The sequence below is a fragment of the Pteropus medius genome, unplaced genomic scaffold (assembly GCF_902729225.1).
Source record: "Pteropus medius unplaced genomic scaffold, Ma_sr-lr_union100, whole genome shotgun sequence".
Lineage (NCBI taxonomy): Eukaryota > Metazoa > Chordata > Mammalia > Chiroptera > Pteropodidae > Pteropus > Pteropus medius.
The window spans coordinates 13,374,221-13,399,627 of record NW_024342471.1 but is presented as its reverse complement, the minus strand read 5'-3'; the positions used below and the strand labels follow the sequence as shown (position 1 = coordinate 13,399,627).

General features: G+C 37.0%; 1 protein-coding gene across 1 annotated transcript in view; it reads left to right on the top strand.

Moving 5' to 3' along the window:
* The first annotated feature begins 270 nt into the window (after nucleotides 1-270).
* Nucleotides 271-25,407, top strand: part of CHD6 (chromodomain helicase DNA binding protein 6) — a 143,446-nt gene continuing 118,309 nt past the window's right edge. The window contains exons 1-4 of the mRNA XM_039863719.1: nucleotides 271-349; nucleotides 4,417-4,492; nucleotides 16,523-16,578; nucleotides 21,870-21,929. Coding sequence (XP_039719653.1) covers nucleotides 16,546-16,578; nucleotides 21,870-21,929 — 93 coding nt within the window. The 5' untranslated portion in view covers nucleotides 271-349; nucleotides 4,417-4,492; nucleotides 16,523-16,545. The remainder of the gene's footprint in view (nucleotides 350-4,416; nucleotides 4,493-16,522; nucleotides 16,579-21,869; nucleotides 21,930-25,407) is intronic.

The window sequence follows — 25,407 nt, the reverse complement described above, 5'->3', positions numbered from 1 at the left end:
AATGTTAGTCGCTGCATTTCAGTTTCCTAATTATTTAACAGCGCATGTTAGAAAGGTAAATCCAATTATAAGTTTTTAGAAGCTAAGTTCTTTCAGTAGAAAAACATTTAATGTCCAAAAACCATCTATCTCAGTATTGATAAATATGACTATTTCTGTATTAATTAAGGAAGTAATCTTTGCTCGGAATATGAACAACAGAAAGAGAGCAGAGCTAATTAATTTCTACCTTGCTAGCAATAACGTAATGTACCTTCTCTCCTACCCTAGGAACAATGTGCCCTATTCCCAGGGGACTAAGATCAATACAGAAATAGAGTTCCCAGATCAGCTTTCTCTAGGACCAAAGGTACTTAATCTTACAGTTCATTTTCAATTATATGTTAAAACTATATTCATCCTTCCTTTTAGGCATCATTTATTGTTGTGTGTTTTTATAGCTTCTCTTCCTTTTTACCACCATTATTGACCAAATCATGTTCAAAAGAATATAAAGCCCAGAGGGGGTTATAAAGGAAGGTGACGATAGTCTGGTGAGAGTTATTCAAAACATTTGGCAGACAGCTGTCGGGAAAATACTGGTAAGGCTGGTAAGGTGCAATATTTGGGACTCACTGTTTTCCTTACCTAACAAGGAGGAGAGGTACAAAACAGTTGAAGATCAGAGAGAATTATTCCTTGCATAACTGTGGTTGCCTGTATTCCTGAACCCATTTATTAGATTAGCAAATATAGCATTTGAAAAGTACCCTCTTCTGTAAGTGCAGACAAGTAAGTGTAAGTCCATTACTATTATATGTGGGACAACGAATATTATTCATATGTTTTTTAAGTTTGGAAAGGAACGGGTGATGTAGTTGACCTGTAAATCTGGCATAGTCAGTTAATGTTTTATCTACTCTGATACCAAATATGAGATGATAACATAGCTTGAATTATGTTTAGGAGCAGTGAGAATGTAGAAGGAAAGGATTAGAAGAAGGGGAGTTTAAATAAACTTTTTTAATTACAGCATTTTTTTTTTAACTGCTAAAGATTATTTCTTGAACTTGTACAAAAATATTTATTTATATGAATGCTGGAGACACAAAAAAAGTATAAAGAGCCACATTGCCAAAGACTTAGAAATATATACAACCCGTTAAAAAAAATAGATGTTTTGGTAGTTAAGTTTCCTTGAATAACTTTTCTCAGGGTAAAGAAGCTGGAAGAGTTCAGTTTTGTATCAAGACATCTCGTTTACACCTCGGTAACAGAACAGTGGCTAGTGGAAGACACATTTCCACAGGAATGTTGTAGAGAGAATTTCTGCTGACAAAAGAAATCTGCTCAAAGTATCTCACATGCAGCCTTTAGGGGCCACTGTTGTCGTGTGTGTGTGTGTGTGTGTGTGTGTGTGTGTGTGTGTGTGTGTGTGTGTGTGTGTGTGTGTGTGTGTGTGTGTGTGTGTTTTACATAGAGGTTTTCTGCAGTTTTTGATGAATGTTGGCCAAACTTAGATTTGGCTATGAATTTCTGTCTCTCCCTTAACATAAAAAAAAATTTCTGTTATAGAAAATTTCAAACATACATAGAGTAGATAGAATAATATGAGTCCTCATGCCATTCTTGTTTTATATATCCTTTTCCACTTTCTTTTTGACCTGGAGTATTTTAAAGAAAACCCCAACAACCTATCATTTCACTTATAAATATTTTAATGTACATATCTGTCAGATATGGACTTTATAGGAAAGCACATCATACCCTATAAATTTCTTATTACCTCATTTTTTGATTTTATTTAATATTGACTCTCTTGATTTTCTCAAAAAATGACTTTTTACAGTTAACTCTTTGAATCAGGTCCAAATAAGGTCCATCTAATGCATTTGGATTTATATATCTCTTTAATCTCTTTTAATCTGTAATAAATCACCCTCTTTCTTTTTGGTCATGTCACCTGTTTCTTGATGAAACTAGGTCAATCCCCGTCCTCACTTTATTAATTTTGATGGTTGTATCCTTGTATAATGTTATTTTTTCATATACTTGTAAACAGGTAGTTAGAGCTTAACTATTTTTGTAATCATTCATATTTTTAATTACTCATTGGCGGTATATTGTACTTCCTGTTCATATTAGAAGACCAGAAGGCTTGATTATCTCACTCTGTATACTGAGATTGATTGGTAGGTTAATTTTGGCATAGCCCTTTGTTGTCAAGGTTTTGACCAACAAAATCCATGGGTTGACATTCTGGCAACCTGCAGATTTTCAGGTCATATTTTCATTTAATGGTCTTAATTTAACATTCACTGATGATTGTTACCTGAATCATTTATTTCACTATTGTTGCATTTTAAGAAGACTGTAGAAAATGAAATGAAAATTTTTTATTACGAACTTTGAAAACTGCATGTAAACTCTGAGGTGTCTGGAAAATTTATGCGAAGTATTTTTTTTCTCATTACGTCTAGTAAAAGAAGTGTTGTATAGAAAAGAATGTTTAAAAGTTGTGTGTTTAGCTAAATTAAATGCCTCTCTATTGACTTTGAACGAGTTGTCTTTAAAAGGTTTTATGGGAACAGATTTGGAGCTAGACTCCTGCTTTGTGATTATTATGCATTCATGAAATATTTTTACCTACATTGGGGCTTGCTATAAGCATAGTAAAGTTCTAAATTTACTTTGATTGGGGATTATGGATCATGAATTCATATAGGTCACTCAAATCCATGTAGGTTATTTATTTGCACTGCTGTGGTCACATTTTTCCTATAATCCTGTCTAGGCGGGATTATATAATTGTATAAATATCACTACTAATATTTGATATATAGTAGTTCCTATATGCCAGACACTGTACTTTATAATTTGCTTGTATTAATTTATTTAATCCTCACATGATTATCATTCCTGTTTTACATATGAGGAAACTGAGGCAGAGAGATGAAGTGATTTGCCTTGGTCACACAGCTAATAAATGGCAGGGGCTTGGATTTGGACCCAGTTTGCTGAATTTGTGCTCTAGCAGGACAGAGTGGATTATGTAGTCTTTGTACTACTAGAAAAATACAAGAATACTGTCTTAGTCCTGGAGGATAATCTATTTATATTCATATGTAAATAGTCTGTGCATATATGTATTTTGTTTGCTTGTGCAGGTGTATATATAGAGAGAGACACACACATACAAACATAACATGCCCACATGGAGGGGCAAATATGTAGGGTTTTCCCTTTAGGAGGGTCCTTCTTACTCTAAAACCTTTTAAAAAATCTGTTAACTTGACTTTAGATGGAGGCAGAAACAGCCCTCAAGCTCTGGTAATATCATCTGGTGTAGAGGGACTTACGAGGTCAGAATAGATGGAAAGGTCACAAGGGAAGCATAGCAGACAGCTTGAGGTCACAGTCAAATTCACACAGGGTACGACTCTGGCCTGTGGACCCTTTTTGCCTTGAAGTTCAGGCTGCTTGCTCTCTAAACAGCCACTCAGATCTTAGCTATACAATTGCAGGTTATTTGTGGGGGCAGAAAGCCATATAGCTAGTGTCTAATACCATAAAAACAATTTTTTCAGATTTGTCAGATTATAATAAATAGCAGCCATAGGTCTTGATTATAGAACCAAGAGTCAGGAGGCACTATAGATGACCTTGTCCTGTTTATCTCTGCTGTCTTGCTAAGTGATTTTTTTTTTTTAAAGTTGAGGTAATGTGTCTCATTTTAACAAACTGTTAAATTCCCTTCCTCTTTTTTTCCCATCATTCTGTTTTTACTTTAGCAAGTGAATGTATTACTTACACCAAATGTCAGTTCAGGTGGGAATAATTTGAGCAGTCATGTTCTTTCATTAAAAAGTCTCTATGTTTTTCTATGTTTTTATATTTGAATTGTGACTGTTTTATACTGGTCTAATAAGAGGTTAATCTGTGTGGATAAGAAAATGACTCGAGGCCTTTTGAGCCATGCTTCTCTTGCCCAGGCCCGCTTCCACGTCTGAAAGTGTGCTTTCCCTTCTAATAAAACTTTTCTACTGTAAAAAAAAAAAGAAGAATAAAAGAAAATGACTCGATCCTCCTGAATGTCGTAACAATCCCAGGGTTGAACAATAGAATATCATTGGTAGGGATAAGAGGAAGCTTCCTTGGGTCAGGGGTGAATGAGATGGACTTATTTAGTTGTCTTTTAGTCTGTGAGGCTTCAAGCAATTGTGCACCAGTGGTAAAATTTCACAGGAAGCTCTTTAGGTTATAAGAGTGAGGATGGATTTAAAGATAGCATGTTGCTTAATTTTATTTATTCTACTTACAGATTCAAATATTGATACTATATAATTTTGATAATCATTGCATGGTTAATTTTCTCCCAAATTTAGAGAATTTCTTGAAGTATTTAACAAGTTTTTTTGTTTGTGTTTGTTTTTTTAGTAAAGATGTTCATGCCTTCTAACAGAAACAGATTTCCTGAATCATCTTCCTGACTTCTGTACAGCCTTTCCTTTTAGTAAGTTTTTTGAAGACAAAAATGAATTTATTAACACTATATATATATATATATATATTTTTTTTTTTCCCCCCAAAAAACCCAGTGAGAGAATGGAGATCTTCAGTAAAGCAGGGAACATATTAATGTTGCAGGATTTGTTTCTCAGTCTTTTTCTCTTGGTATGTAGTTATGTAGTTACTTTATGTACCGGGGTCCTAGAATTACAGGATTTTAGGGCATAGAATCCTTAGGAAAGGAGTTTTAAAATCTTATGTCAAACATCCTAATTTTGTACTTGAAGAAACAGTTGGTTCTTTTAGTTTCATTGGTGACTGTGCTGCATATCTTCTCTTGTTGATTGCTGAGTGAGGTGCCCAGCTCCTTAGAGATAGGATAAACCATAAAATGAGAGGGAGAAATTTGAGAAATGCATGAATTTGGTGTAATAGAAATTCAAGATGAATATTATGTTGGGCATATATTAACACAATTCTAAAATTGTGTTAATAAAGAAAGCTAAACGTGAGTTGCGTTTTTGTGGGCTTTTGGCTGATTGGGTCAGTTTTACTATACAGCGGGTTGACCTCTCATGTCTGGCCTAGATAAGTGTGGGCCTTTGCCTCGGCACCAGGCCCTTGAGTAGGTAGTCATAGCCAGAGTGGTAGAGTTGGTTTCACTTGGTACACATGATGTGAACAGCAGCAACTGTGTACTTGAAGAAAGCTTGAGATTTTTTTTCAACAGTTATTGATGTTTACATAAATATATTTTTTTTACTGACCATCTTATAAACTCTTTTTCTTGGTTCTCATAGTTTCTTAAGCATTTAGAAGAGTAACAGTCACATCATATATAAATAATTTTTTGTCTTTCCGGGTTATACATGTCATAATTTTCCCCATATTTTCTAGAATGTCCAGAGCAGTGCTTGATAGATGGTGTCTTTGTCTTTCCCAACTTCTTTAATAGGAGTGCAGTCAGCATCTCACCCTAAAATTTATCTTGGTTTCAGTTCATATTTATAAGAGTTGATAGTACTTTAACCAGATAAAGTATTTTAGTTCGGCTTTTGACTTTGCGAATTAATAAGGATACAGAACATAGAAGGTTCAGAAGAGAGCATAAAATATGTGAGGTGTTTAATAATAATATTAACTGTCTGAAAATATTTATCCTAGAGAAGAATAAACTATGGGATGATTTCATTATACTCAAGTATAGGTAGGACCTATGCTGGCAAATTAAAGCTTCTAGATTGTCTTTGAGAATGAGAAAACAGTTTGATGTTCTGGGCATGCAGTTGAGCCAGAGCACCCCCAGATAGATGTCCCTACATGCTTTCACTGGTGACCATGGAGCAGGAGCAAGAACAAAAAGCCTTGAACCCTTGAACCTGGGAGATAAGCTCCCTTCCTCTTGCAGTATCCCTCCAGTGCCCTCTACTGGCCAAGCTTAACATTATGGTCTCTGTGAAGGAGAAATGCTTAGAGTCCAGTGCTTATCACGGAGCAGGTACTGAAGGGTGAATTTGAAGTCAAGAGGCAATAAATTGATAACTGGCACAGAAGCCAGACACAAGAAAGAGTACATACTATATAATTTCACTTTTATGAGATACAGAAACAAGCAAAATGAATCTCTGTACTCTTAGAAGTCAGGCTAGTGGTCACCTTTGGAGAAATGTGGTAGTGACCAAAAAGGAACATGGATAGGGCTCCTGTCACACTAGTAACGTTCTGTTTCTGGATGTGGTTGCTGGTCATACATGGGTGTATTCAGGTTTGAAGAGCTATACTATACTCTTTTTAAAATGCACATTATACTTCAATAAAAGTTAAAATGTGGTACAGTTTGATTCTAAAAGTAAAACAAAACCAAAATTTAGGCTAGAATAGGCTAAAAAATCTGTTTGAGGGTTGTCCAACTTAATGTTAACAAACAAATATCTAATTCATTCAGCAAAATATTAATTGCCAGACTACCTTGCTTCTCATTTGGGATAAAATCGTCACTACTGAAGCAACTTACTAGGCACATTTACTTCCGTAGAGCAGTTTATTCCTTTTATTGCCATTCTTCTTACCACATCTTTGAATGGCAGCTTAGAAGTTTGTTTTTATGGCCTTCCAGATGCCACTGTTCTTAGTCTAAATAAAATAGCACAGCTGTTCTCTGTAAGCATTATCTTTGCTTTTATCTTTGTCATGATATACTCTTCTTGTAGCAGCTGATAAATCACCAGATCCTTTTTTTACTGGCTCAGAGATTTGGGATCCCACAATGCAGGGGTTAATCGTAATGGGAACCATGGCTTTGTTTCAGGAATTGGTGGTGTTAAGAGAGACTCAGTGTGTGGCTTTAAAAAGCTGCAGGCAGAAACAGCTCAGTGCTGTCGTTTGTTCAGGGGTAGGTAACTCTGGGTGCAGAATCTAAGGAATCTACCAAGTTGAGAGTTGAACCTGTATCTGGGAGATGGATATGGAATCTAGATAGGAGTTACATTCCCAGAAAGCAAAGATTGCTAAGAAACTGGCATTACACTGTGGATAGAAGTTAAGGTGAATTTTAAAGTGGAGCCAGCTTTTTAAAGTCCAGTCGTTGTTAAATCTGAGTAAAGTGAATAACAGTAATAGACTTGGAATTCCCTACTTTTGTCTACAGAGCTTGATATCTCCACATATATAGGATATGAGATTGCTCTTGCTCTTCGAGTGTCTAGTGGCACTCTTGTGTCTAGAGTAGAGAGAAGACAACAGTGAGTAGTAAAACTAGCAGGGGAATCTTTTCATTTATAAATTCAGCCGATGTACTCACTCAACCAATGTACAGGTATTTACTATTTTGTAGACCCTGTCCTATGATATAGGGGGCCCAGAGGTGAATCTGATGCAGTCTTTTGGTCTTCCAGAAGGTTATTATTTTGCATTCTTCTGTTTGAAGGCTGCCTTTATTTTACTTTTCTATGACATTGCAGCTCTGTCACCACCTCCTTTATGATTCTATTGAGCCTTTAAGAACTGATACTTGGATTCATATCCAGGCTAAGGAGAGTTTCCTGACTTTTATTTATTTCATATTATTACCAACCTGGGCTTATACCGTGCCACCAATAAAAAGCTTCATTTGTAAATTAGCACGGGGAAGCGTGCCTGTGATTGAAGGTATGACTCTCCTTCTGCGTATGTATTCCAGAGTGGCAGTTTGGAAATTTGCTGTCCTCCACACTGGTCATCTTTATCTAGAACAATCTTAAACCACATCACTACGGCTGGTTCTTAGTGCTTGTGGTGATGATGGAAGGGACCGTTGGAACAGGTAATATAAATATAATGTGATAGAAGTGGGAGATTATGACTGTTAAGAAGTTAAGTTTATATTTCAAAATGGTTGTCTTTTGATCTGGGAGTTGATACTACTTACCAGGGAAACTAGCAGGTTCTGTGATTCTCTTGCTCCTTCTGGGCATGAGTTGTATCAGCTGTCACGTCACCCCAGTTCTTCTAAAATAGCACCACATGCCAATCTGAAAACTTGCTGAGTTCTACTTGTAGTTAAGTAATCATTTAGATGTTAGAAGTCAATAGTTTTAACAATACGTCGTTTGCTAATAATCTAAAATAGGTGACATCTATACCAATTTGTAGGCACATTTGACTGTATAGAATGTAGATGATATTAACAGATTTCAGTCACTTGGCTCAAATTTGCCTAAGGGTGGTCTCTTGAGTATTTTGCTTATTGCCTACAGTTTCTACTCTTAGTGTAGTAAACCAGTTTTGGAGAACCAGGGCATTTTAGTGGCAAGAGGTTCCTGTTGCCAGCCACCCACCTCACCATTCAGCCAGTGCGGTCTGGACTTGCTTTTGCCGGGAGGACGTCTTACATACGTCTCATTCACAGCCTACAGCATCTTGCTTTATTTCCCCCACAGACTTGTTCTGCATTTTTCACAGTACTTCCTTTTAGGTTTTGGGGAAGGGGAATTGAGTGTGGGAGAGGATTAAGAACTATTTCATCTTTTAAAAACCTAGAGCTTATAAAGCTCTTCTCAACTTCTATTAAACAAAAATTCCTGGGCCCAGGGAAGGCGCAGGATTGAACAGCTTTTAGAACAGTGAGATGACTGTGGTCTCCATCAGGCCGCAGCATCCGCCCGGATTTGAGCCCGCGATTCCATGTAAGATGTGGAAGTTAGGATCCGGATTTCACCTTAAAACGTGAATGGAAGGAAGTTTGTGTCAGATTCAGAATCCATTATTTGTCTTGTCTTTAAACAATAGAGAAAAAACACTTTGGAAAAATATTGGGTTTTCTTTTACTTTAAGAATACCGAGTTGTAGAAATAGGGGGAAATCCCATCTTTTTTGTGCTAGGAATTCCACAAATTTAATTGATAAGATGTTTTCAAATTGCACTTGGGCTGGCTCTTCTGTTTCCTGTAGAATAAAGAGTGTGGAGCCTGGATAACCATAAATATGTGTTTTTTCTTTTATTATCCCAAAGTAAAAACTCTGCTGAGTATTGTCTGTATTATGATTCTGGTAATGTGTTTACTTTGTTCCTGCTGTCTTGGATAGCTAACAGATAGACTTCGTTCCTTACTATAAATTGCTCCAAAATAATTTTGTTTAACAATTCAGCATGCAAATGGAAGGCTTTATGAAAGTAATAAAGAATTTAGATTTACTTGCAGTTATATTCTTATATTTATGATATGAATAATATGTATATTTTGTTCTCTTATTTGTAATATTTTCTGAAGGGTCCATCCATTGTGTCTAAAATGTGCTTAAAAGGTCCATATGAATGATAGTTTTATCAAGCTGTTTTAGTTGCTTTCTGTTCACCCCATGGATAGACGAAAACCATCCTTTGCTCCAGCCTACTTTCTTTGGACCCTCTCCTTTTTTTTGGCCTCATGGGCTTTCTTTTTCTTTTTTTAGACTGTTGTAATTTATCTACAGAATATCTTTCTAACCTCTGCCCACTCCCTGAGTGTCCCAAATAGAACATGTCTAAATCCTGAGCTCTCACTTGTGCTATTTTCGTTTGCCTACGCGGCAGCTTCATGTAGTACTAAGGGGGCTGAACTGGAACCCAGTTCTTGAACTTCTGAACGATTGTGAGCCTTTGAGAATCGGGGCAGCTCGGACTCTTAGTTTCGCTATCTCAGGATAAAAGGATTGCATTGCCTGAGCTTCACATTCCCTCCCTTCACTATATTTGTCTTGACTGTTCCTTCAAACAGCCTGTCTGAAATAGAACTCATCCATTTCCTCTCCCTAAAGATGGTTTCTGTCCCTACTCTACAAAGGAAACTGAGACCCAAGGAGATTGAATAAATTGTACAAATCATACTACCATGTGTATTCGGCACCTAGATATGTTCACTCCCAAGTCCACAGGTATTACTCTTCTTCACAAAAGGCATTAAAGTGTTAACAAGTCAGAAGGTCTTGCATTACTGGTGCAACTTCTTGAGACTGAATATGGAATGTCATTTGTAAAACCCTTTGTCTTCCCATATAAGGGCATAGCTTGAATTTTCAAGGCTCTGAACCTCAGGTGGGCTTGGCTCTCAGGAGATTGGTTTCTTTAGTCCTGTGTTCACAAATGCGATCATTCCTTATCTGGGTCAGTTGACATTATGGTGTAGGGTCTAATGACAATACAAAACAGTATAGTCACGTTTTACAGTGTGATATTTGATAGCTATGGTAGTGTCTGGCCACTTGCTTCTACTACTATCCTAATAGTGATTCTTATCAAGCAACTTGATTTTTATCACCAAATTAGGAGTTTAATTGATTTTCGCAGATCAAAAAGATGAACTGGGATTTGGAGTTGACCTTTCTCCTCCTGTATTATGCAGATGTGTCACATTCATTGTTAAAATCAAAGTGTTTGGCTAGGTTATCTCAAAGATCCCATTCAGTCCTGATTCTGTGTCCTGAATGCAGCTCTGTTGAAATGTTTCTAGTCAAAAAGAGAGAGCTTCCTTCCTTTACACCTTGACAACCATCACGGGCACAACAGATTATAGTAAGGAATTACAGCAACATGACACTGGTTGAAGTCAGTAGTAATTAGTTTATTTAACTAGAGGAGATTCATTCAGTTAGTAAAAGCCCTGTTATTATGCAGTCGACCAATAGGAAGCCTCTCGGAATGGACTTTTCCGAAACTCTGGATCAAGTAACAACAGTTTACTAGAAGGCTATTGTTACTCTTACTGCTAATTATGTCTTTTCACTGACAAAGATCAAAATCACTATTCTTGGTTTGCCTTTTGGCCTGCACTACTTATGTACAGGGTAACCAGCTTTTACTATAACATATTAAATGTTTAAAACACTTTTTTTTTAGAAACAAAAGTATCTTAAGTTAATGTTAGCAGTGGTAGTGTATGTTCCAACCAGCAAAACAAAAAGCCGCCTCAGTTTGGAAGTTGATGGTACTGTGCCTTTTCTATAATAATGTTTGGCAGTTATTTCAGTTTAGGCATCTATATTTTTGAAGAGAAAGGTTTTTAGTCCACGCCTGATAAATTTCCCTTACACTTAGTATGATCCTTCTCTTTTGTCCTCCTATCAATAAAATCATGTGTAATCTTAATATGTTGAATTCATTCATTCATCAGATACTTGCTAAGAATTAGATATATAGTAGAGATCAAAATCCCTGTCTTCATGGCCCTCTTTTAGTCTTACAGATGTGAATGCTTCCAACACGTAGTCATGACATTAAGGTGATATGTTTTCTCTAGCCTGTAGTAAAGAACATCATAGATGAACCTATGCAGATTTTGCTCTAGCCTAAAAACTATACACAAAAGTTATAGAAGTAGATCTTATTTACAAATGTTCTGCGTTCCAAAGAAAACTTGCAGGCACCGAGAAGAATCGATTCGCGTGAGCGCATGCATGTCTGTCCTCAGTGTATTTTGGTACTGTGCTACCTTTAATGGAAAGTAAAACTTCTCATCTAGAGCCTTGAAAATATAAGAAGCCCTTAAAATTATTGCAGAAGCATTTTATCACCCAGTTTGAATATTTTAGTTGTGTAGATGTGTCCACTAGATTATAGGGTCTTTAAAAGGAAAGAGTGACCATTTGTCACTTGAATGCCCTTCCATTGTTGGTTAGTTGGTATGAGCATGGACTGAAAAATTAAAACATTAGAGTACAAAAAAAAATTATTGAATGTTCAAAGTATTAGTCATAAAAATAAAGAAGAGCTTGAAGATAAAGTTTGGGAAGCCTCCCAGAAAATAGAACAGGAAGAGATATAAACATTTTTTAAAATGAGTGCAAATTAGAGGTACAGCCCAGAAGGTCCATCATTTAAATTTAATAATAAGAGTTCCATTGAAAGAATACAATAGGGAGGGAATTATGAAGAAATAATACAGGATTTCTGAGTACTGGAACAAGAGTTTCCAGATTGTAAAAGAAGCCACAACATTTCCAGTCTCATGGATGAAAACAGCCTCAAGGTATATCATTGCGAAAATATGATCCTAAAAGCTTTCTGAGAAGGAAGAGAGGTTATATACAAATGATGAGAGATCAGAATGGTCAGTTTCCTGAACAGAGGTGGTAGAAGGAACTGGACAGTGGTGCAGTGCTCTCAAAATTCTGATGAGAAAATGATCTCCAACCTGTGATTTGGTACGCACCAAACCATCAAGGTGAATGGAAACAGTGAGTTCTCAAAACTTTACCCCTCATTCATAAATTTCTTAGAGAGTTTATTGACATTGTGATTGACCTAGAGAGAAGCAGCATAGGAGTCTACTCTCGAGAGGGACAAAGGGAACAAATCCTCAAGAGGATGGTGGTAAGAAGCCCCAGGAAGGTAGCTTTGAATTAGGTTGGAGAGAATGGTAAGACTCCAGGTTCACTGACCCAAGGAAGACAACTGAACTTAGATTGAGAGGAGTTTTAAGGTTTGGCGGGGAACATTTTGAGATAAGTTCGTGGTTCACAGAAAACAAAGCAAATTTTAAAATGAGGTCCTTAGTCTTTTTAGGGGAACAATTAAAAAAAAATTTAGCTTAGCTGTGAATTGAATATTGATTTAATAAATAATGGTGATAATAACTGTATTGGGATGATAACACTTATCCTGCATAGCAGAGGCTACCTGTTTTGTAAAAAAAGACTTATTGGGATGCAGCCAGGCTCATTCATTTGTATATTGTCTGTGGCTGTTTTCATACTGCAATGACAGAATTAAATAGTTGCAACAGAGACCATGTGACCTGCAAAGCCTAAAACGTTTATTATCTGGCTTTTAATAAAAATATTTGCCAACTCCTGTTTCATAGGAAGAAACCAATCGATTAATGTTTAAAATGGGAAAAAAATTTAATAGTAGCATTAAGATGTTTTCTTTAGAAATATTCTGGAAACTAGCAGAAGGAACAGCTAAAGATCAGGTTATTACCTTGGAGAAGAGTGAAATCAGGAATGGGGATGAGTACAGTAAGGGAAATACTATTTTTTGTTTTAAGCTTTACGTTATTGAATTTCAGGTATTACTTTCAAAAAGTATGAATGAAGAATGCTGAGAAATGTCATTGGACTGAGAGAACAGAATGAACAGGAAAGTAAAAAAAGAAACCACCAATTATGACCAAGAAAGCAGGAACTCAAAGCCTTTTCTATAAACATAGCTTTCTCACTTACTCACTTGCTCATTCCACAGCTAATCATGTAAGAGTCCAAATGGGAGGCATTGAGCGCCATACTGCAGAACAGAGTTCCTTCCCAGAGGATGCTTAGGTACATAACAGCAGATGGCATACACAGGACAAAGATGGTGTGTCATAGTGGTATAGCTACTGTAGTGCTTTTCAAGATGCTTTCACGGTTTAGGGAAGTCGAGTAAGGCATTCTGGAGAACATGACACCAGAGCTGAGTGTCAAAGGATGAGAGACCAGAGAGGAAGGGCAGTAGGATTTCCCAGGTGGAGGCATAGCCTGAGTGAACAGAGCTGGTTTCAGTGCTTGTCAGTGTTCGGTATAGTTGAATGAATAGTGGAAGGTAATGTCAGAGCTGTAGACGAGGACCAGAGACCAGACCACTTATGCAGGACTCTGTACTATGAGGCATTTGTATTTTTTTCTGAAGACTGTAGATAGTCTCTGTGAATGAATGGCGGAATGAATGGTGTGTACCTGATGTTTTATTTTTAAGTGTTCGTAACAGCACTGAGGAACTTAGAAATGACACAGGCACTATTGTAGAAATTTTGAACCAGAGGGAGAGATAGTAATAAAATAAGTTTAAAAATGTTCTTATTGAATTCTGCCACCCTGTTTCTGTAACAGAAGCATCATTAGGTGGGTGAGTGTCAGAAGGAATGGGAATTTTTGTATTGTTTGCTCTTTAAATTATTAAAGAGCAACTTATCTTCTTGTAAAAGATAATTAAATGCTGCATTCATACATAAGCACTGAAATACAGTGAAGAGAGCAGGAGTCCTACCAGTTTTCATATAATTCCGAAGTTATACACATTTTTTCCCCTGCTGACAAATTTCCTGATTTGCCCACACAGTTAGGAGTTTCAGAATATGTCTATATTATGTTTCTAATTCAGTTGTGGGATGCTGAAATTACTGTTTAATTTGTTCTTTATTGAACCAAAAAGATTTAATCACAACTTTTGAGCGCAGCATCAGAGGCTGTAAAACGATTTGCAGTATTGTACAGAGGAGTACATGCTTTAGGGTGTATCTATTCATCCATTTCTGCTACATAAAATTTAGCCTTACAAAAAGATTATGTGGTTTTTTGTTTAAAAAAACAAAAGTTGTCATAAAAGGCTAAAAAAAAAGTAGAGGTAATGTAAGAGAGAGTGCTTTGTAGATTATTTGGTACTATTTGGAGAAATAGAAGTCAGTGATTGCTTATAGAACACCTCTTTGATGACATCCGTTATCCTGTGGGGTGGCAGCATACTGGTGTGTGACAATTCATCGGAGTGCTGTAAATGATTTCACAATAACATGAGGTTTGCCAGAGATTGCTTTTAGTGAACTAGAACAGTTTATTCTTATAGCAGCATCACTCCCACTGACTCAGAATACACACCGTCCCCCCTCCCCCACCTCAGAGAATGGGATGAGGTTACCTGTGCAGCATGAGTATTGCAGAAAGTACAGGTGGCATATCTTGCATGAGAACCAATTGCAAGGGAAGGATTTGGTTTCACATATCTCTCTTCCTCCAGACAGAGCTCTCTGCAAAGTAATCAAATTCAAGCCATACTTGAGTCAGCCCCACCTCTTCCACAGCCTTCCCAGCCTGTGTTCAGCCGCCTTCTCTGATTTTCTTGGGCCCTGTGATGACACAGGCCCAAGGAGTGGTGGGCCTGTGTGAGCTCCATGGCTGGCTCCAGTGGCCATGCTCTGCAGTAATAGGCATTTTCACACTTCATCTTCACCCTCCCTCATCCCTGAGCTTCCTCTAAGGCCCAGGTTTATTTCCTCCTGGCTCGTTTCTGTGAGATATATTCTTTAAAGTAGAATTGGCAGATAAAAAGACTGTAACAGTTTACAGATCTAGTGGCACATTTCCTGAGTGCTCTTCAGAAAGCTCAAAACAATTAAAAGTGCTATTAGCAGTGATAAGTTGGCCTTGTTTTTCTTACATTCCTGGTAGTGTTGTGGCCTTGCTTATTTTGTGATACTTAATTGGGAATCGTTTGTGATATTTAATTGGAAAGTGTATTTTTCGATGTCTCTACTGCATTATGCATGTTCTTTATATATTAAAAAGTAATTTTTATTGGCACCGGTGGAATTTTTCTGTATTTTTTAAATTATTTCATTTTCTTGGGGAGAATTTTATTTGAGTACTTAATAATATCCCTTAGTACTTAATAATATTTGAGTACTTAATAATATCCCTTAGTACATTGTAATATTCCTTTTTATTAGCTGGATTTATTTTCCAAACTTTTCAGAATTTGTGACAGTTTGGAATGGCTGAGAATGTTGATTCTCTGGGGTCTGATCATTTAAAGTTGAGAGATAAAGGAGATAGACTTATACTAACATAATTCATCTAGAACTGACTCTACTCTAATGAAGACGGGAGGTAAAATTATTTTAACTGCCCTGATTCAGAGCACTTATTATTTCTCTGGAATTTAGAGTTTTCCTGAGGTGAATAATTGTTCTAACTAGTTGGTGATTCACATGGCCCCCAGTTCCAGGTTTCTTGGACCAGCGTTCCTTCTGTTCCCCAGGTTCCCCAGTGCTCTTCTGAGACCTCTAAAGCCAGTTGTTGGGCTTTTATCGCTATGGTGCTCCACAGTCATTTATGAAGAAAAGTTCAGTGTCATCAAGGGCATTGTGGTTGGGTTGGAAATGGGCTTAAGTCCCGGGTACCATAAAATCAACGATTTAAAAAGTCATGAAATATGAGAATGAATTTGTTATGTCAAGTAATATATGCACATGGTTGAAAACATTACACAATATAGGAGAGCATATGATGAAATATAAGAGTGACCTGTCCTACCTCACACCAACTCCTCTCTCTTTTTCAAGAGAACTACTTTTAACTCCTTTAGCTCTCTTTTTTGTGTATGTTTCTTTTTCTTGATTTATCAATTACAGATATTATTTATTGGTTTTCTTCCAAAAGAAATGAGGGCTTAGCTTATTTCTACCCCCTTTCCTCCACTTCTCTTAATATAGTCACATCTATTATTTTTGGTTCCTCTTGTAGTTGGCTTTGTAATTTATATGCCAGCATCTTTTATAACTTATCTACAAAGACAGTATCTTTTTGATTCTACCCCATCTGGAGCAATGAATTAGGGTTTGGGATAGGGTTAGGTAGGGTCCAGGCTATATATATTTAGGGCTCCAGCAGGTCCGTGGATTAGAACACTACTGTTTTTAAATGTTCTGTAGAAGTCATCCTGTATTGTGTTTTCTTCATGTGTCACAGTTAATGCCAAGATAATGTAAAATATTTTATTTTGGATGTTACCATAATCTTTGCCTTTTTTTTTTTTCCTGCTTTACAGAAATAAATATCCTCCTTCAATAAATGATAATGAAAATACAGAAGAAAGAGAAGCAGGTAAGTGATCACCTATCTTTTAAGTGAATGCACCCAGCATATACTGGTGCTTTTTTAACAAGAGGAGACGCTGGCAGTTTTTGCTCATCTCTTAGCCTCTGCTAATTACTGTGCTGCCTCTGTTTTCCATTCTTCAAGTGGTAACTGAGAGCTCTGTTCTAAATGACTTTAACGTATGGATTTTTACTTATGCTCACGATAGCCCATTAGCCCCATGTAGAAATTACATATGGGAATAATGTAATTAAAACTGTAAGTCAGACTATTACTAAACATGAGCTGGACAGAGGAGAAATTTTTCCTCCCCTGGAACAGCTTTCTAAGTTTTTATGAAGAGAGGTATGATCAGCTTTTTATAGTTTATATATTTAGCATTTTGGATATTTGGTTAAATGAAAAGCATTCTCATTTATAAAATTCTTGTTTATATGAACTTCAGAAGTTTCTTCCTAGAGAAAATAGTGAACTCATTGGAAGCATGTTTGGCATTTGGTTTCTTGAAGGAGAGGAGAGTTGGTAAAAATCTTTTGGCTTGTGTGGCCCATTCTGCCAAGATCTTTTTTCTTCGTTGGTACTTCTGTGGTCCAGGTGGTTACATATTCAAAGGAACCCAGAGACCCCAATCAGCGTGGCTCAGGGAGGTGAGATGAGACCCGCCTCTTTCTCTTGGAAATAAGCTATCTCCGATGGGCTGGTTTTCCTTTTACAGAATTGAATGATAACCTGGTAACCAAGGAGATCTGAATCCTTGCCTTTCACTGGGCCCCTCTGTAAATAGGTTAGGTGGGACCAGCCACTTCTCCAGAATGCTCCTAGGGAGCACTGACCAGTCAGATAAAGGGCAACTTACAGATTTAGCTACAAAGACTACTCTCTGGTCTGTCCCAAATGGATGTGTTCTTTTGAAACCCAAACAAAACAACCTGTTTGGGGAAATTAATTGACTTATCTGCTGCCAGTTCTTAACAGAAAGAGCAGTGATTGCGTACTTTCTACACACTGATTTATTCCTGTCCTGGCTCTGTAGAGTCATTAGCTGGTAGACAAACACTGTGGAGAATGCAGTTCCATCTGTCAGGAATTTATCCTGTGGATATACCTAGAAAGATGTGCAAAACTGCATGTAAAGAACTTTCGTTACTGCTTTATTTATAATAGCAAAAATAGAAAAAAATCAATATATCCCATCAAAAAGGGGACAATTTAAATCAGCACTTCCACCCAGTGGAATATTATGCTGCTGTTAAGAAGAACACATTACTAAAGAGAACCCCAAACTCTCAAAACTATTGTCATTTACGATAATGGAGCAGGTTTATGTTTCTTAAAACAATCTGCATATTTATTTTTAAGATATTCTTCAAAGTAAGCATTTATTTCAATAAAAACATTCTTTACCAAAAGTAACCCAAAATGCATTCAAGTTCCTTCTGAGATTTTACTGGTATGTCAGCTAGCTATTATGTAGCCTCAGTGTGAGGGGTTTTCATTTTACCCCTCACGATATATTGATGAACAGAGCAGGATTTTTACTTAAAAGTTAATATTTGCTTTGGTAGAGGAACAAGTTAAGTGGAGACATTTTCAGGAGTTGATCTTGCTCCTCTTATAGTGCTGGCGATAGACCATGCTGATGACTGGACCACAAGAAGTTCCAGCGCATGTAAGCAGATAATTGCGGTCATGCTAAAGCAGGCCCCAGGCTTCAGGGCTGAGCATGTGGGTGAAGAGTTCAGTGTCTGACAGAGAAGAGCCCATGTTCTGGAATGAACTTGGGCTTTGATTTGCAGAAGAATTGGATTAAAACTCTTAACTCTGCCACTTAGCTTTGTAACTTTGGACAAGTTTAGCCTTATTTTTTATCACTTAAATGGGAGCAGTCATACATGCCAGTAAGGCATTGACAAAGATTAAATAAGGTAATTCAGCAAATACTTGGCATTTCGTTTGTCAGTGGCAAGGAAACCTTTTAGTATAACAATAAAATTAACTGTCAAACTTACCATGATTCTAAGATTAACCATCTTACCACGATCTTAGGTGTTAAAAATAGCAGCATACAAAATGTCCACTCTTAAAAAACCCTCATTCCTATTAATTCATTTTTTCTTTTCTTTGGAGAAAATGACATGTAAATGCATTCTGATCTTGAAAATTCATTCTTTCCTCGTCCAGAATTTTACCAAGGTAAATTAAACTAAGATGACAGATTTTGCAAGTTAATCAAAACTCAGCAATAAATAATCATGCGTCTTATCCACCAGAAAGAGCACAATAGGAGTAAGTGTGCCAAGAACAAAGAATTCAGAGTTGTCTTTGTATTGTCTAAAGAAATGTTGCAAGAAAAATAGACTTTAACAAAACTTTTCAAAATGAATCACCAGCAGGCTGGGGTGGGGAGGTGCTATAGTCTTTTATCTATATTAAAAAATAAACTGCTTCTAAGAAATATATATATTTTAATCTCTAAGATGACCAAGCAGTATTAGGCAGAAAACAATTAACTAGAGAAATAAAATGTGAACTGTAATCATCGGAAACCCATGTAGCACTACCGATGAATAGAGCAGCTGAACATGCTTCTTTGTAACGGGACACATCAGATGTTAGCGATGACAAACCTATGACATGGAAATATTAATTTTTGTTCATCTTAGCTCCTTGCTTGGTAGTGAGAGAAGTACAAAATATGATAACTTTTGTGTGATGTATGATAGGTGCTATGATCTTCAGGCACTTGCCATCGTAAGGGGTAAGAGAGTTTCAGGTGCACAGTTCCAGTGTCAAGAACAGTTAATTAGCATGAATGCAATGGAAGTAGGTCATGTAAATAGAATTAGAACTTGGAGCTATGAGCAGGAGGTCAACCTAGACTTGCAGTAATTAGAGAAAGACCGAATAGCACTGCCTCCTCCGTCCTGACCAGCGGAGTCTGGGAAGCTCTGATGACTAGGCCTTTGGAGCAGCATCAAAGTGACAATGAAAGACCTAGGATCTGCGACATGTTTAGCTCACATACAAGCGTCAATGTGACTGTGGAGAATTGTCTTCTTTTACCTTTGATTCACCCTTGGGAAAACTAGCCCAAATCTAGTATTGGGAGTTCTATGAAAAAAGCGGAAGTGCAACAGGGACCTTGTTTCCCATTTTAATATGATTTATAGTTTTCTCATTAACTCACTGGCACCTCAGCCCATTCCTTTACTAATAGTATGGTTTTGAATATATTTTGCAAGTTTTTGGAAATTATGTAATACTTAGTGATCAAGGATCAAAAGTTCTCATTTCATAAAGATAAATGAAATATAGTGTCCACTGCTAACAAAATAGGTTCTTAGGGTGGTGGTTGAAGGTTGTCTGGTAGTTGCCAAGTTCACGTTCAGTTTTCATTAATCCTTGGGACTCTTCTGGGTGAAGTTGAAAAGTCTTAGAAATTACTTATTTAATCTGATATGTTCTGCTAAATTGTTTATGCTTTGTAAATTCTCTCATTCTGATCTGGGTAACAAACGGATAGAAGAGGAATAGTTAATGATTGAAAGTTGTCTGGGGAATGGTCAGAGAGAGACAACGGTTTTGGGGAATGGATGATGGAAATACAGTAGAGGTGATTGTAAATAAAGTAGAGGTGATTAGAGAGTCTTGCTAATTCTTATATCTACGTTTGATATATCTAGAAACACAAGGTAGTATCATGAAGTGGTCAAGAGCAGAGGCTCTTGAACCAGGAGTCAAACCTGAGTTAACATCTTAGCTCTATTGCTTACTAGCTGTGTGACTTTGGATGAGTTATTTAACATCTCTGAGCTTCTACTCTATAACATGGAGTCTTAATTGGAAACATAATATACCTACCTTCTCTTATAGTTGTTTTGATGATATAATTCATTTAAAAAACTCAGTACACTGCCTAATACTTAGTCCTTAATAAAATCATCTATTATTATTATTATTATTACTGACATCTATTTTGTCTTTAAAAATATCAAAACAATTTTGAGTACTTAGAGTAGTTGTGACTGAAAGGTTGAGATCCATAAAGAAAACCATTCCATATCCATGTATATAGTATTTCTAACTCCAGGCCAGGGTCTTGATGGGCCTTTATATGTGGCAGTGGCATGGGCTAGGGCTGGCATAAGTTCTGGGCTCAGGGGCTCTGGTGTCTCAAGAATACAGTAAAATTACAGGTGGGCCAGGAATGAAGAGGTAGGAAAATAGTATTATCTAGTATATAAGTACTATGAGTGTTGAATATCTACTTGTCCTAGAAGATGTCACAAAAAATTGTGGACGCGGTCTCTCCTGGCCTTGGTTGGTGGAACAAACATTATTCCACTTAGGCAGGTTAAGAAATTAAATCACTTTGAAGTTTGGGTTTGTCCAAAGCCATAGTTGTTTGGAAATAAAACTCATAGTTTCTAAAAACAACACAGGCACTTATTAAATATTATTTTTCCTCTGTCCTCCTAACTCTTCCGTGTCTGCATCTAAATTATATAATCTGCCTTCCTCGAGTTTTTGTTACTGCCTAGAATTAACAAAACTTTGCTTACAGATTTAGAAGTCAAATTTCTAAGACTTATCTTAGGAGAAAAATACAACCAGTACTCTACCCCCAACCCACCCTTACCCCACAACCCCATTTTCAATGAGAGAATAGAGGTGGACACTAGAAACAACAGATTCAAGGACTTTGGAGTGGATGGGTTTTTCAAAAATTACATTGCCAAATCTGCGGATTACTCTTCAGTCCCTAACTTGCCTGCTTCTCAGTGGCCTTGACACCTGTGATCATTCTGTCTGAAAATGCTCAGGCTTCTGTGACACCACACTTTCTTAAATTTTTTCCCACCTGTATCACTGGCGTGACTGCTCCTTCTCACTCTCTCTAGGTTCTTCTTTGTCTTAGGGACCCTTAAATGATTAGTGTTCCTCAGGTTTTGGTCCCGTTTTCTCTTCTCTCTTTATCCGTTCTTCCTGGGCAGTTTAATTCATTCTTGGAGAAACTTCTCTTAGAAAGTATATCCAAGAACCTACTGGACACCTCTACTTGACTTGACTTTAGGGACTTGAAACTGAACTTCTCCTTCCCCTGGTTCTAACCTGCTATAACTCAGTAAGGATCCACATCAGGATCAAAATACCTGCTTTATCACCCAAAACCCAAAGCATGGGACTCCTTGGTGAAGAAGGATTAGATATACTAAATGCAGAGAAAGGAAAAACCAGGGAGGGGGACACCCAGAGAGTTGTACGATATTCATTGTTTCTGCCCTTCTCCCACTCAGCACAAGTCTCTTTGCCAGTTGAACCTGCCTCCGTCCAGCTGTAGCGTGATCAAGGCAAGGGTATGTGGGGTTTTCTGCCTTCAGTCTGTTCCTCAGTCAGGTGACTATAAGAAACATTCTTTCAGAAGGAAGCGAAGGTGAAAAAATAAGACAGTCCTATATTTAGTTGGAAAATAACTTTCGCCACCTGAAATATTGTCCACAAACTGACTTCTTAATAGTAGCAATTAAGTTCTTATTTTGTATTTTCATTTAAAAAAAAAGACTGAGGGTCTCAAATTTGGATTAACTTTTCTTCTCATTTTTGTGTTTAGCTAATACCTTGATTTCAAGTAAGGCCAAACGTTTACTGTTTTCATATCCCTGCGGGAGGAGGTAGAAGACAAGCAGATCCATGGTAGGAGTTGGCTGGGCCCACTTACTCTTTGGCTGAAGGTGCCAGGAGGCACTTAGATGAGGAGTGTGTGGGTGGGGGTGGGCCTTTCCAGCCCAAGTGCAAAGTATACTCTTTGTCCTTCGCTCAGTCAAATGGGATTGCACTGCTGGTGCCTCACATATTCTGCCTTGATTGCGAATCGTGATGATTTGGAGGAACATGAATTTTCTGGCAAAACCGTTTTTGCTGCTTGTTATAATCTTAGAATTTTTTTCTATGACATACATGTGAAATTTATTACAAATACATGAAAGTAGTATGTTTCCATCATTAAAAATGTTGATGTCTCTTTTAAAAAAATCCAGCCACCAAATCTGCACAGCCTCAAATGATTACTATTAATGTTTTGTTCATTTTCTTCCGTTCCATTTTCTATGCACAAATATTTGTCATTTTTGTTTGCATGTACAATTTTATAGACTTTTTTCTTTTTCAAATAGAATATACTCATTTCATACAACAACCAGATGACTGAGTTTTACCATAACCCACAGAGACATTGGGGAATACCACGAAGTCACTGCCTCATGAAGCTTACGGTCTAGTCATGGGACACAGGTGAAAACAAGTAAATGATAACTTTCAGAAAGTTACAAAAAAAGTGACATTTACTTACAGTCCTTTCACTCAGACATAATGACGATTACTATCTGGAATGTGTCCTGAATTTATTTTAAAAAACTAGTATTGATAAACATTTTTAAAAAATGGAATTACATCATAGGTTTTCTCTTTTTACTTTCCAACATGTTGTAGACATTTTTTTTTAATGTCAGCTAAAACTTTGTATAATAATGGCTGCATTGTATTATTCTGTAGGATGGATATGCTATTTAAGCATTTTCCTAAATAGGTTTATAGTATTTTTTTCTATTAAAAATCCTGTATTGGATATGTTTATGCATAAACCTTTGGAGTACCTAAATGTTTTCTTAATTTATATTCTGAAAGAGAAATTGTTCCATCTAAAAAGCATATTGACAGTTAAAATCTCAGTATTACTGCTACACGCCTCTGCAAAAAGGCTTTTCGTAGTTGACTCTTCTGCCAGCAACATAGGAGAGGACCATTTTTAGTATATCCTTATATTGGATTTTTAAAAGTTGAGACATAATTCACAGACCATAAAATCCACACTTTTAAAGTGAGCAATTCAGTAGTTTTAGTATATTCACAAGATTGTGTAAAGACCTCCACTGTCTGAGTGCAGGACATTTTCATCACCCCCAAAAGAAACCTGACTCCCGTTAGCAGACACGCTCCTTTTCTTCCTCCCTCAGCCCCTGACAACCACTATTCTCCTTCTCGTCTCTTCGGATTTGATTATTCTGGACGGTTCATATAAATAGAATTATACAGTATGTGGTCTTTTGTGCCTGGCTTCCTTCACTTAGCATAATGTTTTCAGGGTCTATCCATGTTTTAGCATTTCTTAATTAGAGTAGATTTTCTTAATTAGAGTCTATTTTGACTTTCAAGTAAATGAGTGATTCTTAGGGAAATGACCCAGGTTTGTCCTTGGACCTCTGTTTGAAAACCATTGACCCTAGGACATAATCTTTCCATTTGTTCTTAAATCCTTTACAACTGACCTGAATCCAGTTTCTCTAGATTCCAATCTTTAAGAGTCTTTTTCAGGAATATTGTAGGTGGAAAATTTTGAATCGAAGAAACGGGTTTTCTTACTAACAGTACAGTTTATGATCTAAACATTGTTGTATGTTTATCAATCAGCCTCTCTGTTTCATCCTTGTATTCCTAGATAATCATCTCTATTTAAATTGTCAACGTAAAGGAAAATCTTGTTGGGCCATCATCTCCAATCTATTCCTTTTAGGGCCATTTTCAAAGTGGTGATTTAATGTCCTTGGTAGAAATTTAAACAGACTTTATCTAGGCTCTTTGCTTCTTCTACCACTGACTTTGAGATATATGGAAGAAATATTTTTTGTCTTAGAGTTTTTAATCCTCAGCAGCTTTCTTTTCCAAGCTCCCAGTGAGGTGCCTTAAAAAACATTTCTCCTGGATTATTGACATTCAAGATTATAATTTAACATTTTTTACTAGCTAATATCTGCCCTTGGGGATACTTCTCCCTTTTCAACATTGATTAATTTTGCCACATTTCTTGTGTTTCCCTTCTGCCTCTAGGATGTCCCAGCTCTGCCACTCCCTAGGAATCTAACTGACAAGTTGCTTCATCTCTCTGAACCGATGACCCTATCTGTACGACGAGGGGGTAGACCACACGACTGACTCCTGGGAGTGGGATTGCTGGGACATAAGGTAGCTTATATGTTTAGTTTTAGAAAGAACTACCTGACCTTTTCCCACAATGGCTGTATGTGCCATCACATTCAGCATTTCTACCAGGTCTATTTATGCTGGTCTTTTAGTGGCCTAATCGTTATGGTTCCCTGGTTCGTCATAAAATGTTCAATGAAAAGAGCATTAGCTTTTGGCCAGAGGGTTCAGGCCCAGGCCTCACTCACTGGCTGTTTGGCCTTGGGTGTGTTACTTAACATCAGTAATCTTCCATTTCTCTTTATACAAAATAGGCATCTGTCTTTACACTAATCTTGCAGGATTGTTGTAAAGATTGGAGAAACTATGAAACATGCTTCGAATAATTCTGAGTATATTTCTATGATATGTGTCCAATAAATATTAGCTGCTGCTATTGTTATTGCCTAATGATTGGATATCCAGTTACCTCCACCTGCCTTAGCTTCTTTGGTGAGCCCCTCTCCTTCAGACACAAGAGAGACCTTGACGTGAGGAATGAGTTGAAGAGAGGGTCCCACTTCACCTACATTTCACCTCGTTGGAATTAAGTCTTTAATGTGTTGTCTTTGAAAGCCTCTTTAACAAACACACCTGCATCTCTTGCTTTTTTATTGTGTTCACCCTTATATGCTAAGCAGATCTTCTTCCCTGAGGGCCAAGAGTCCCTGACACAGAATTTAGTAATACACCAGGGACAGTAATACACCAGGGACGGCTATGCACTCACAGGATCCGAGCTGTAAGTGGTTACATAACTTTTGGGTTTCTTGTTGCCTTGTATTTTCTCTTTATTGTGGTAAAAAACACATAACATGA